Here is a 14553-nt window from a genome sequence, read left to right on the forward strand (position 1 = left end):
ACACACCTCATCCATAAATACATCTAATATCAAATCAAGAAGATTTTATTTGTTTCTCACAAATAAACATTTCCAAGCTACATATCAGTTTTCATTCACAAATATAACCATTGCATAAATGGCTACATCAAACATTCTGTCTTATCTTAGATTAGCTACAATAAGAACATAAGTATGCATTTTCTTGATCTACTTCATACACCTGACCCAACATTCAGTGAACCTGCCTAACTCTGTCAGAGGGTGACTTCCAGAATTGATATCGTATGACAAATAATGGCAGGACTTTACAGTGCACCAGAACAAGCAGCTTTTGTGTATCGAATCAGGATTTCCTCCAGTCTTTTTATATCCCAATTCCACCCTTTGCCATTCTAAATTAGCGAAAGGCAGAGTCTCATAATTATTGACATCCCCATGTAAATCGGCTATTTGGGAAAATGTCCCGACCATAAAAAATCTGACCTTTTAACACGATCCATCTGAGGTCATATAAACATTACAACATGTCATTAAATTCCACCTGGTTCATAACTTTCCACTAGTAGCACTGTATCAGATGAATTCTTATGGGGGTCCAGGTCAGAGAGGAGCAGGTGGCCGGGCAGCAGTAGCAGCATCTCCCTTGCTCTCCCCCCTCTCTCTGAAGTAGCTCCTCTGTTCATTGACACCTCTCTGTAGCAGGACTAGGTTGACCCCATCCACACAGTTCAGCCCACGGGCATGGGCCATCACCTCCTGTGAAGAGATAGGTATGTGGGTTTTGGGAGTTATAAAGCATATAAACCAAATAAAAACCTAATCTTACCCTCTGCTTTTTCAATCCAATGATGGGGTCAAAGGGTTCCACAAATGTAGTCTGAACAACAACGTGGTGCTGGATAGATAGTGTAGCCTTTTCTATATTCATCAATCTAGAAAATGAACTGGTCTGTTAGCCATGCAATCCAAAAAGGGATTAAAAAAAATACGATTAATGACTATTATTATGCATATTGTGTTAAAGACAGTACCAGGGGAGGCTGCTGACGGAAGAACGGAGCGAATGGAATGGCATCGAACACCTGGAAACCATGTTCCATGCATTTGATAACATTCCACTGATTCGCTCCAGTCATGTCCACGAGCCCGTTCTCCACAATTAAAGTGCCAGCAACCTCATGCGGTAGACACTCCTCACCTTCCAAGTGTTCTCACTGAATCTCCCTCATTGACTGCACCAGAGTTGACTTCCCAAAGGAAATGAAAGACTGCATGTGCTGGAAGCATCTTCTCAAGAAGTTATCAAAGGGTAAAATAGACCAAATACCATAAAGATACCAGTTGTGTGTTTTGCCAGTTCGAGGCAGTAATATTTCACAACGTCACATAACATGATTTTGTTTACCCGCCCCCTCTTCCAGCTATTCAGGAAGTTGTCAATAATTGGTCATGCTCCAGTTAATGCAGTGCTGAACTTGGTTCCTGTGGTCCCAAGGTGACACAACTCATATTTCTATTGCCACAAGCAACGTCGTCTTTTGCAAGGGGAAATATTATTTATTTCGCCATGAATCCTGACATAACTAGAGAGCGTGAGAACGCTACATTTAACGTGGAGAAACTCACACATATTCTGGACGGGGGCATCGAGAAGACCAAAAGAAGAAGAGAAATTGGTAAGGTTGGAATGTCTTGTTTTGTGTCTAACAAAACAAGTTGATAACTGGCTAGCTATCCTACATTAGCGAAGGTTGGTTATACATAGCCTAGGCAACCGATAGTGGCCGCTAGATCTGCACGGACACTATCGGCTGTCTTGGCCAGGTTAGCCAGTTAGTTATCTATCTGTTGTTGTAACAGTAGTTATGACCAGTCAGCTGTTCATAATTGTGAACTAATGACAAGATGAAGGCCATTTTTTTTGCATTCATTGTAACTTGTGCATGCTGTTTACGAAATGCATGCTGTTTGTGTAAACAAGGCTCTGATTTGTGTATTGCCAGATAACATAGACAGCTAGCAGCAACCTTGCTAGCTAGAAAGTTAGGGTCACTTGAGCCCATCATATAGCAACAGTCATTGTTTGACCGACTGGCTGTTTGTATAGTGATGGTTGACCCCATGCAGGACTCATTATGGCATCATAATCAAAACAAATAAGACATGACATGGTATTATGTTGCAGATAGAAATGTAGCTAATGATATTAGACACATGTATTTATCCAATGGTAAAACTACACAATTTGCACATAATGTTCAACCTAGTCTCACATGGCCACCCTTCCAAAATCCCATCTTGTGTGAGAAGCCTGGGTTTCAGAGGCTATGTTTACCCTGATGTCTTAACCCCCCCCCAATCTTCCATATCCTCCACAGAGTCACTGGTGATCAGTGACCCCGACTTCCAAAGTGAGGACCTCAACTTCCTGTCCAGGAGCGAGCGATACGATGCCGCCGTGAAGAAAAGTGCCCAGATGATCCTGAAGCTCAGAGAGTATGGGATCTCAGACCCTGAGGAAATCTACTGCTACAAGAGGTAAGGCTGGGACACAGACCCAGGCCAGCTACCTGCTATGGGCGGCAAGTAGCCTAGCGGTTAAGAGTGTTGGGCCAGTAACCGAAAGGTCGCTGGTTTGAATCCCAAAATATGGCGATATGCCCTTGAGTAAGGCACTTAACCCTAATTGCTCCTGTAAGTCGCTCTGGATAAGAGTGTCTGTTAAATGACGTCAGTGTAAATGCTATGGACCTGCACATCACAACTGGAAATGTGAAAATAGATATAGGGTTTTGTCCATAGTTGTCTTCCTGTCAGCTAACCTGTTAGATGTAATGACCGATGCAGGTGAAAGTAATGAAAGGTGGGGAAATTAAGATAGTTTTGGGCTAGTTTTGTTGTCTACAAGCAGGATTTGGTTTCAATGGACTGTATGAAATCTGTAAGGGTTTGGGATGATCGAAGCAAATGTCATACTTCTCGGTATCCTCCAGTCATCACTCCTTAACACATTTCATGGATGTTTTTTTCTCTCTTAACATTTCACAGAAGGTTTTAATGGTTAACACAGCATGACAAACATCGATGAGGTTTCTCTCATGCTTGTTTTGAGGTTTGAAGTGCAGGTGGCTGTATCGATGCTGCTTTGGACAGACGGAAGCAAAACGCAGCATTTGCTGAAATTACGCAAACAGTCTAAGCCTTTCACCTATATGCTAAAGTCTTCTCCACACCCCATGGTAATGTATTGCCTGCTATTAGCCTCAAGAGTAATTGCATTGTCATCTTATGAGGAGTTTGTTGGTATCTTCCTGATCAAAGTCTGTAATATATAGGGAACACTTAACACTTAAACAACACAATGTAACTCCAAGTCAATCACACTTCTGTGAAATCAAACTGTCCACTTAGGAAGCAACACTGATTGACAATACATTTCACATGCTGTTGTGCAAATGGAATAGACAATAGGTGGAAATTATAGGCAATTAGCAAGACACACCCAATAAAGAAGTGGTTCTGCAGGTGGTGACCACAGACCACTTCTCAGTTCCTATGCTTCCTGGCTGATGTTTTGGTCACTTTTGAATGCTGGCGGTGCTTTCACTCTAGTGGTAGCATGAGACGGAGTCTACAACCCACACAAGTGGCTCAGGTAGTGCAGCTCATCCAGGATGGCACATCAATGCGAGCTGTGGCAAGAAGGTTTGCTGTGTCTGTTAGCGTAGTGTCCAGAGCATGGAGGCACTACCAGGAGACAGGCCAGGAGACGTGGAGGAGGCCGTAGGAGGGCAACAACCCAGCAGCAGGACCGCTACCTCCGCCTTTGTGCAAGGAGGAGCAGGAGGAGCACTGCCAGAGCCCTGCAAAATGACCTCCAGCAGGCCACAAATGTGCATGTGTCTGCTCAAACGGTCAGAAACAGACTCCATGAGGGTGGTATGAGGGCCCGACGTCCTCAGGTGGGGGTTGTGCTTACAGTCCAACACCGTGCAGGATGTTTGGCATTTGCCAGAGAACACCAAGATTGGCAAATTCGCCACTGTCGCCCTGTGCTCTTCACAGATGAAAGCAGGTTCACACTGAGCACATGTGACAGACGTGACAGAGTCTGGAGACGCCGTGGAGAACGTTTTGCTGCCTGCAACATCCTCCAGCATGACCGGTTTGGCGGTGGGTCAGTCATGGTGTGGGGTGGCATTTCTTTGGGGGGCCGCACAGTACCTCCATGTGCTCGCCAGAGGTAGCCTGACTGCCATTAGGTACCGAGATGAGATCCTCAGACCCCTTGTGAGACCATATGCTGGTGCGGTTGGCCCTGGGTTCCTCCTAATGCAAGACAATGCTAGACCTCATGTGGCTGGAGTGTGTCAGCAGTTCCTGCAAGAGGAAGACATTGATGCTATGGACTGGCCCGCCCGTTCCCCAGACCTGAATCCAATTGAGCACATCTGGGACATCATGTCTCGCTCCATCCACCAACGCCACATTGCACCAGAGACTGTCCAGGAGTTGGCGGATGCTTTAGTCCAGGTCTCGGAGGAGATCCCTCATGAGACCATCCGCCACCTCATCAGAAGCATGCCCAGACGTTGTAGGGAGGTCATAAAGGCACGTGGAGGCCACACACACACTACTGAGCCTCATTTTAACTTGTTTTAAGGACATTACATCAAAGTTGGATCAGCCTGTAGTGTGGTTTTCCACATTAATTTTGAGTGTGACTCCAAATCCAGACCTCCATGGGTTGATAAATTTGATTTCCATTGATCATTTTTGTGTGATTTTGTTGTCAGCACATTCAACTATGTAACGAAAAAAGTATTTAATAAGAATATTTCATTCATTCAGATCTAGGATGTGTTATTTTAGTGTTCCTTTTATTTTTTTGAGCAGTGTATATATATGGTGAAGCAATAGGGTACTGTAGTTTTATGCACTGTTACATAATTGCCTATGGGGCAAGACCCTGGCACTCTGCCATGTGGCTATAAAGGTTTGTGTGCATGTGTGTTAGGGATGTGCACCCTTATTCGAATATCCAAACGCTGGTATTAGAATACTTGTGAGTATCATTTTTAGGGAGGGGGGGGATAATTATACACCTATTTTCAAGTTGTCACATGCACAAGTACAGTGAAATTCTTAACTTCAGAGCTCTACCCAACAGGGCAGTGTAATAGTCAAAAAATAAACCCAACATGTAAAGTATTGGTCCTGTGTTCCATGAGAAATAAAAGTTCCCAGAAAATGTTCATACGCACAAAAAGCTTATTTCTCTCAAATTCTGTGAACAAATGTGTTTACATCCCTGTTAGTGAGCATTACTCATTTGCCAACATAATCCATCCACCTGACAGGTGTTGCATATCAAGAAACTGATTAAACAGCAGGATGACGTTTCAAATGATTCATTTAATAAAACAAACTTTTCAATGTAGTTTTAATGACGTGTGACCTCCGAGAGCCTTCATGTATGTGTAACTTGTGTTATGTTGGCCAATCAAAGTGTCGATCTGTAGCAAGTGGAGAGAGAGAGAACTCACTAATGCAATGTAAGATGTAATGCAATGATGGCATTAAAAGTGAGCAAAATGAGAAGTAGTCGACTTTTGTTGTATAATCAAGACTATCACTATCAAATGCATCATCAAGTGAAGTTAGGAGGCTGTAGATTGCACAGAACAAAGCAGCAAGGATTGTTTTAAGGTGGAGATATGGTTATTCTGTTGCAGTCATGCGCAGTGTTCTTGGTTGGTCATCAATCAATAAGATAATTGAAAGGAACATGCTTATTTTATTTCATAATATACATCATTTAAAACGGCCAAGTTCTATTCACAGTGGTATTCAGTTGGTAAGAGACAGACATTCCATAAATACTAGGAATTGATTGTCCACCATCTATGCGTTATCCAGACAGAAAAAAGAAATGGGCAAAATAACATTTAGATTTAGAGCAATAAAGAAATGGAATAAATTAACTGAGCAATCCAGAAACCTTTCAATATATAAATGTAAACATTATTTTAAAACAATTTAAATATAATACATCGAAATGTTGTGGGACTATAATAGATGAAGAACCAATATTTTTTAGATTGAGTATTTATTGGGTCATTATGTTAGTATGTTTGTAATAGTGTGTTATGTGTTCGTAAATGGTATTTTAATGTTTAAAAGGACTCTTGGAAGATTAGTCCAAATGGGGACTAAGAGATCCAAATCAAATCACCAGAATAGTGGTCTGACTAGGCAATAATCTTTATTAGCCATCTTCCTCCGTCTGCTCCCTCCATTCTGATTACACACAAGGCCCCTCAGTAGAGCGCCTGACTCTCCCTCACGTAGCAGTGCTCAGCTTAAAAACCAAACTTAAAAAAAATATACATGTATATCAAATATCTGGATATCAAAAAAAATTCATCATACTATTCGACTAGTGAAATTATTTCCAAACCCATTCCCTAGTATGTGTGAGTCATGGAGTACTGCTGCAGGCCAGCACTATATCTCTAGGCAGAGCAAAGGTCACCTCAAGATTAAAACTAGGTCACATCAAGATTAAAACTAGTTCACAGGCTATGCTATGTCCTACCCTTTCACTTGTTCAAACTGCATATTTGCCTTATCCCAAGTCAAGTATAAAAGTCAGAAGTTAGTTCCATATTAAAGGCCTCAGCCAGGAGCCTATATTTTCTCTTTGTAAGTCTCTTTTAAAACATCTATTTCTCAATATGACAATGACGAGGCAAATCGGAAGACATTTTATAGTGAAACTAAAGGGATTGGGTTTGTCCAATGTCAATATTTTTTCTAAAGTGTTAGATTCTCAGGTGCTTTTGTATACTTTTTATCCAGTACTTCTGAAAGTAGCGCTCACGAGCCAAAAGTAAGCCCCCAAAATGGTGTACTATGTCACATATGTGCACCACATCATTGCTCTCTGTCATTCTACTGTGTGTATGCACGCGTCTAGCTAGCTATCACTCAAATAGTGAGGAGCTGAAGCCAATTGGCTAGAACTCTAATTGCTAGGGGGCTGGCCCATGTGGGGTAAAATGGCACTGCACAGCTTCATGTAGACAGTTGCTTTCAAACTAGGGATTTCATGGCTAATTGAGGTAAGAGTAATTCTGCTCATAGATTATGCATGTATGAAATACCCATTGACACATCTAGCCCAAAAGGGGAGTTAAAAAAAAGACTGTGGTCGTCTAAGAGATTCTGTCAATTAAGCAGTTTTCTACTTACCCAGAGTCAGAAACTCGTGGGTACTATTTTTATGTCTCTCCGTGCAGTATGAAGGACATTAGATGTAGTTTTGCGAGCGAACGCTAACAATAGCTTATGCTGGGCATACCTATAGACTTCCATGATTAATGACCAGAATCTTGCAGAATCCCTTTAAAAAAATAAAAAGCCTTGCTTTTACAGTAAGGTCATGTTGACACTAGTGTCAACCCTAAACCTGGGTCCTTTTAAGTAGGAGCGAAACACTTTGAAATGGAAAACTAAAATGCACATTCTTATTGGACAAGTTTAGGTAGAACCTCCCCCTTTTTTTTAAACGAGTAAAATTACCACAAACCTGCTGAGTGGTCCAGTCTGTCCATCCGTCAACCTGTGTGTCTGTCCCCCTCCCTCAGCGTGTTTCGGGGCAACCATCAAGAGGCTCTGGGGCTCCACTTCAGCATGTTCCTCCCCACCCTGTACACCCAGTGTAACAAGGAGCAGTTCAAGAAGTGGGTCCCCCTGGCCGAGTCCTTCAAGGCCATGGGCACCTACGCCCAGACAGAGTTGGGGCACGGTCAGTCCCATACAGAGAATTTATAATAATGATAACGTTATAGCACAATTTATACAACAAAGTGCTTGTGCAATTGTTTTATATTTAGCCTGCTAGTTATGTTTGAATTATGGAAAGGATCACAGGGATGCTTAGGGATGGACAGTTGTCGATCTTTGATGTAGGATTTTCTTTTAATATCGTTTTAAAATCATGGGTTTGACATTTTGATTGAAAGTGATTATTTGTAGGTGTTTGACAGATCACTGTAGTTGTTTGTGTAGACAAAATGTGCCCAAACAGTAGGCATAACTCAATAGTTATTAGCTAAACTGAATAGCCGAAACCAATATGCTGGATTCAAAATGTCATGATTGCCAGTCTGTTTTTAGAGTCGTCATAAACTGCCCAATACCTTGGAAAAGGTGACAAAAGAAACAATTGAAGGACAAAAAAAATCCCAAACATTGCGCTTAAACGATATTAAAAAATCATTTTCCGAAGAACCCAAATGCCTCCTGTCTAGTTTTCAGTTTCATTCCATTCCTCAAACCCCTTTTATTTATTTTCCTTCTGCTAGTAGTGGCCTATTAGCCTAATGAGTTGTTTCCAAGCTTCTGTCATTTAACTCTGATTGCTATTAAGTCTTGATTTTCCCCTACTCCCAATTTTCTTTGAATCTAGTCTACTCATTACAAATGATTAACCCTAACACTGTAGAATTTGGACCTTATTTTTTAAGCAAATGACCTAACATTCTGAATTGTGCATTTGAGTGGATGGATGCAGGCCTAATTGTTTGGCTGTTTGTGAATTAATGGCTTGATATGAATGGACAATTTACTTCCGGCGCCGACAGAGATGGCCGCCTCGCTTCGCGTTCCTAGGAAACTATGCAGTTTTTGTTTTTTTACGTGTTATTTCTTACATTAGTACCCCAGGTCATCTTAGGTTTCATTACACACAGTCGAGAAGAACTACTGAATATAAGAGCAGCGTCAACTCACCACTAGTACGAGCAAGAATATGACTTTCGCGAAGCGGATCCTGTGTTCTGCCTTTCACCCAGGACAACGGAATGGATCCCAGCCGGCGACCCAAAAAAACGACTTCGTAAAAGAGGGAAACGTAGCGGTCTTCTGGTCAGACTCCGGAGACGGGCACATCGTGCACCACTCCCCAGTATACTTCTCGCCAATGTCCAGTCTCTTGACAACAAGGTTGATGAAATCCGAGCAAGGGTAGCATTCCAGAGGGACATCAGAGACTGTAACGTTCTTTGCTTCACGGATTATCTACCAAGGGAATTCTCTTCGATTATAATCACAGCCGTATATATTCCCCCCCAAGCAGACACATTGATGGCTCTGAACGAACTTTATTTGACTCTTTGCAAACTGGAATCCATACATCCTGAGGCTGCATTCATTGTAGCTGGGGATTTTAACAAGGCTAATCTTAAAACAAGACTCCCTAAATTGTATCAGCATATCGATTGCGCAACCAGGGCTGGTAAAACCTTGGATCACTGCTATTCTAACTTCCGCGACGCATATAAGGCCCTGCCCCGCCCTCCTTTCGGAAAAGCTGACCACGACTCCATTTTGTTGATCCCTGCCTACAGACAGAAACTAAAACAAGAAGCTCCCACGCTGATGTCTGTTCAAAGCTGGTCCGACCAATCTGATTCCACACTCCAAGACTGCTTCCATCACGTGGACTGGGATATGTTCTGTATTGCGTCAGACAACAACATTGACGAATACGCTGATTCGGTGTGCGAGTTCATTAGAACGTGCGTTGAAGATGTCGTTCCCATAGCAACGATTAAAACATTCCCAAACCAGAAACCGTGGATTGATGGCAGCATTCGCGTGAAACTGAAAGCGCGAACCACTGCTTTTAATCAGGGCAAGGTGACCGGTAACATGACCGAATACAAACAATGTAGCTATTCCCTCCGCAAGGCAATCAAACAAGCTAAGCGTCAGTATAGAGACAAAGTAGAATCTCAATTCAACGGCTCAGACACAAGAGGTATGTGGCAGGGTCTACAGTCAATCACGGATTACAAAAAGAAAACCAGTCCCGTCACGGACCAGGATGTCTTGCTCCCAGGCAGACTAAATAACTTTTTTGCCCGCTTTGAGGACCATACAGTGCCACTGACACGGCCTGCAACCAAAACATGCGGCCTCTCCTTCACTGCAGCCGAGGTGAGTAAAACATTTAAACGTGTTAACCCTCGCAAGGCTGCAGGCCCAGACGGCATCCCCAGCCGCGCCCTCAGAGCATGCGCAGACCAGCTGGCCGGTGTGTTTACGGACATATTCAATCAATCCCTATCCTAGTCTGCTGTTCCCACATGCTTCAAGAGGGCCACCATTGTTTCTGTTCGCAAGAAAGCTAAGGTAACTGAGCTAAACGACTACCGCCCCGTAGCACTCACTTCCGTCATCATGAAGTGCTTTGAGAGACTAGTCAAGGACCATATCACCTCCACCCTACCTGACACCCTAGACCCACTCCAATTTGCTTACCGCCCCAATAGGTCCACAGACGATGCAATCTCAACCACACTGCACACTGCCCTAACCCATCTGGACAAGAGGAATACCTATGTGAGAATGCTGTTCATCGACTACAGCTCGGCATTTAACACCATAGTACCCTCCAAGCTCGTCATCAAGCTCGAGACCCTGGGTCTCGACCGCGCCCTGTGCAACTGGGTACTGGACTTCCTGACGGGCCGCCCCCAGGTGGTAAGGGTAGGCAACAACATCTCCACCCCGCTGATCCTCAACACTGGGGCCCCACAAGGGTGCGTTCTGAGCCCTCTCCTGGACTCCCTGTTCACCCACGACTGCGTGGCCACGCACGCCTCCAACTCAATCATCAAGTTTGCGGACGACACAACAGTGGTAGGCTTGATTACCAACAACGAGGAGACGGCCTACAGGGAGGAGGTGAGGGCTATCGGAGTGTGGTGTCAGGAAAATAACCTCACACTCAACGTCAACAAAACTAAGGAGATGATTGTGGACTTCAGGAAACAGCAGAGGGAACACCCCCCTATCCACATCGATGGAACAGTAGTGGAGAGGGTAGCAAGTTTTAAGTTCCTCGGCATACACATCACAGACAAACTGAATTGGTCCACTCACACAGACAGCATCGTGAAGAAGGCGCAGCAGCGCCTCTTCAACCTCAGGAGGCTGAAGAAATTCGGCTTGTCACCAAAAGCACTCACAAACTTCTACAGATGCACAATCGAGAGCATCCTGGCGGGCTGTATCACCGCCTGGTACGGCAACTGCTCCGCCCACAACCGTAAGGCTCTCCAGAGGGTAGTGAGGTCTGCACAACGCATCACCGGGGGCAAACTATCTGCCCTCCAGGACACCTACACCACCCGATGTTACAGGAAGGCCATAAAGATCATCAAGGACAACAACCACCCGAGCCACTGCCTGTTCACCCCGCTATCATCCAGAAGGCGAGGTCAGTACAGGTGCATCAAAGCTGGGACTGAGGGACTGAAAAACAGCTTCTATCTCAAGGCCATCAGACTGTTAAACAGCCACCACTAACATTGAGTGGCTGCTGCCAACACACTGACTCAACTCCAGCCACTTTAATAATGGGAATTGATGGGAAATGATGTAAAATATATCACTAGCCACTTTAAACAATGCTACCTACCTAATGTTTACATACCCTACATTATTCATCGCATATGTATACGTATATACTGTACTCTATATCATCTACTGCATCTTTATGTAATACATGTATCACTAGCCACTTGAACGATGCCACTTTGTTTACATACTCATCTCATATGTATATACTGTACTCGATACCATCTACTGTATCTTGCCTATGCCGCTCTGTACCATCACTCATTCATATATCTTTATGTACATATTCTTTATCCCCTTACACTTGTGTGTATAAGACAGTAGTTTTGGAATTGTTAATTAGATTACTTGTTGGTTAATACTGCATTGTTGGAACTAGAGGCACAAGCATTTCGCTACACTCGCATTAACATCTGCTAACCATGTGTATGTGACAAATAAAATGTGATTTGATGAATATAGGCCTAACAATTGTTCCTCTCTGTCGAAGTCTCAACTCATAGGGAAGGCACACGGTGTCCTGCCAAAGAACATGTAGAGTGGGAAGAGTTTCAGAGCCCTGAATATCCCATTGTTCATCTGAAAGCAGAGAAATCTGTGCGATGTAAGATCATTTTGGACATGCCAGATGTCTCTTGTTGCCAATGTTTCACCTCTATGACGCTGCGAAGTGGACATTATTCACGATCACGTAACCATGGCATTTCCATGACAATAATACTCCAGGGAATGTCCAGGACTGGCTGTTCAGAATATTTTGAAGTTCTGTTCTGGTTCACTTCTTCTCACCAACTCACTAGCTAGGTTTCCATGAACTTTTCAAGTGATTTTTATTTTGTGCCAACATTTAAAAAGTTTGCATAGAAAATTGATATAATTGCCTGCTGTTGTGCGTTTCCATTTTAATTATTTAATTGTCAATAAAAAAAAAAACAGCTGGATTTAATGACCTCGCACCTCAAATTTTTTTTCTCGCAAAATCCCAAAGTGTTGAATTAAAATGTAGTGGTCAGTGTTTCCATTACCCAATTAGGAAAATTGTACATTAATAAATTGGCAACACCCTGTATGCCCTCTCACCCATCTGTTTCATGTCGCAGGTAGCCTGCGAAAGCCAGCATGGATAGAATGCAATAATGTACTAATATTTTCCATATTATATTAATTTGCATGTGCCAACGTATCGCGACTGGCCGTGCCATGGTGAAATTTGCACTCCTGTAGATCGGAAATAATTGGATAGTGAAATTTACCAGCCAACCCGAAAAGCAAGGTGTAAGAAAGTCAGGATAATCCTTTTCCTGCAAAGAAACATTATTTGTATAGTTACGTGACAACGTCACATGCCCGTGTACCTTCAAATTTGTGGCAATCAGCATTTATTCGAAAAACACTGGTTCCCATCATCTGTCGCAATGAAGAAAGTTCAACAAAAGAAATGTCCACCTGTCGAACTTGTAAAAATGTTGCCGATCGGTGGAAAATGTCTCCTATATCTATTAATAATAATTAGGTAGGTGCTTACATTTTGTCCTATTTCGCACATGTAAAAGTGTGTAAGAATGTGTGAATTGGAAATAAGTTTGTTTATTTTTGATTTCCCACTTCCTCTGACACCCTCAGAGTGGGGTCACGTCCAGGGATCAGCCATTATTGACAGCGACCCTGGAGCAAAAGTGCCTTGATCAAGGGCAGATGTGTTTCACCTAGTCTGCTCGGGGATTTGAACCAGTGACATTTCGGTTATTGACCCAACAGTCTTAACCACTAGGCGACCTGCCGTTTCCGTAACACATATCGCTCAGATTCTTTTGCCAACATTACTTTTGTCGAATAATCTTGGGTCAATGGAAAACTGCCTATTGTCTTAACCTTAAATGCCCTTACAGCTGCTTCACCCTTCCTTATAAACCAAAGCAGGGGTAGGCAACCATGATCCTGGAGTTTTGCAGGCACTTTATATTTTTGATTTAACCAACCTGGAAGACCAGGTGTGTGAATTTAGGAAATCACTGAATTAGTGCAATTGGTCAGGTGTGGTGCATACTTGGAACAAAATCCTGCAGTACCTGTGGCCCTCCAGGAACAGAGTTGCCTACCCCTGGACTAAAGAGTCTGCTTTAAAACTGCTAGTTGCACTGTACTAGTTGGTACCATTAGCATAGAGTATAATGTTGATTTATTGGTTGTCACACATTTGACATTTTCCTGCCTCAGGGTTGTGTTCTGGGTTGTGTTCATTAGGCCATGCAATGAAAATACTTTTACAATGTAAAGCTAAATTGGCCATTTCTTAATGGACCAAGTCCAGTTAGTCCCTTGTGTCAGTTTACTTCCGTTGGGTGCCTAATGAACACAGCCCAGAGTTTGCCAGTTAATTTGGAATTTAAAATGTTTTTTTTTCAGTGAAATGAGAGAGTACAGGTTACACTGCTTTTGGAAATGAACATTTCAGGCAAATAAATGAAAGGTTGCAACAGTCATGCATGAGAAGGTTATTTTGAATGAATGAACTTAATCAAATGTTTCTTGATTCAAGCCAGGTCTAAATGCAGATGATTCTATTCAGTTCTCCGCGGTCAGTTTGCATGACTAGCTCTCAGTTGTTTTACATTTTTTTATATGAATTCTTGCACTCCCCCCATCTATTCATCCATCCTCTCTGCCCCCAAAATGTTATTTACTAACACTTCCAATCTCTCATATTTTCCAACCTTCTCTCCATTGTCATGTCCCATTATATGGTCTATTATTCTATGCCTAAAAATTATATTTTTTTCCCTTGGCTATACCATATTTTGCATGCCCCCCCAATGTCCTGTCCTATCCTTCCTTTACCATCTTCTCCCTTCAAACTACCCTCCTATCCCCTACCCCTTCCCCTCCTTGCCCCTTGTCCCTGCCCCAGCTGTGTGCACCGTGGGCGGGCGGAGCCGCTGGACCTCCACCTGGCAATGTTCCTGCCCACCTTGCTGAACCAGTCCAGTCCTGAGCAGATGGAGAAATTCTTCATACCCGCCTGGAACCTGGATATCATCGGCACCTACGCACAGACAGAGATGGGCCACGGTAAAATGCCAAACAAACCGTACCTGGTCACCAACCTCGCGTCACCCACATGCTCTGTGGAGTGGACAAGAG

At 43.2% G+C, this 14553-nt stretch overlaps 1 protein-coding gene and 1 long non-coding RNA gene across 4 annotated transcripts in view; one reads left to right on the forward strand and one right to left on the reverse strand.

Annotated features, from left to right (window-relative positions):
* Positions 1-29: 29 nt before the first annotated feature.
* LOC109875946 (uncharacterized) lies at positions 30-1393 on the reverse strand. Of its 2 annotated transcripts, none has more exons than XR_002252890.2 (3): positions 1181-1393; positions 809-914; positions 30-738 (listed from the first exon to the last, which is right to left on the reverse strand). It is a non-coding gene; the product is annotated as an uncharacterized LOC109875946 (long non-coding RNA). The 2 variants fall into 2 exon arrangements; XR_004210746.1 differs by lacking the exon at positions 1181-1393 and adding an exon at positions 1014-1146.
* A 17-nt stretch (positions 1394-1410) lies between these two features.
* Positions 1411-14553, forward strand: part of LOC109875945 (peroxisomal acyl-coenzyme A oxidase 1-like) — a 28410-nt gene continuing 15267 nt past the window's right edge. Inside the window, exons 1-3 of one of the 2 annotated variants that reach the window (XM_020468402.2) lie at positions 1411-1658; positions 2361-2520; positions 7632-7792. In XM_020468402.2, coding sequence (XP_020323991.1) covers positions 1550-1658; positions 2361-2520; positions 7632-7792 — 430 coding nt within the window. In that variant the 5' untranslated portion in view covers positions 1411-1549. Of the gene's footprint in view, positions 1659-2360; positions 2521-7631; positions 7793-14320; positions 14482-14553 lie in introns of both variants that reach the window. The other variant, XM_020468401.2, reaches the window with a different exon arrangement.

The sequence above is a fragment of the Oncorhynchus kisutch genome, linkage group LG1 (assembly GCF_002021735.2).
Source record: "Oncorhynchus kisutch isolate 150728-3 linkage group LG1, Okis_V2, whole genome shotgun sequence".
NCBI lineage: Eukaryota > Metazoa > Chordata > Actinopteri > Salmoniformes > Salmonidae > Oncorhynchus > Oncorhynchus kisutch.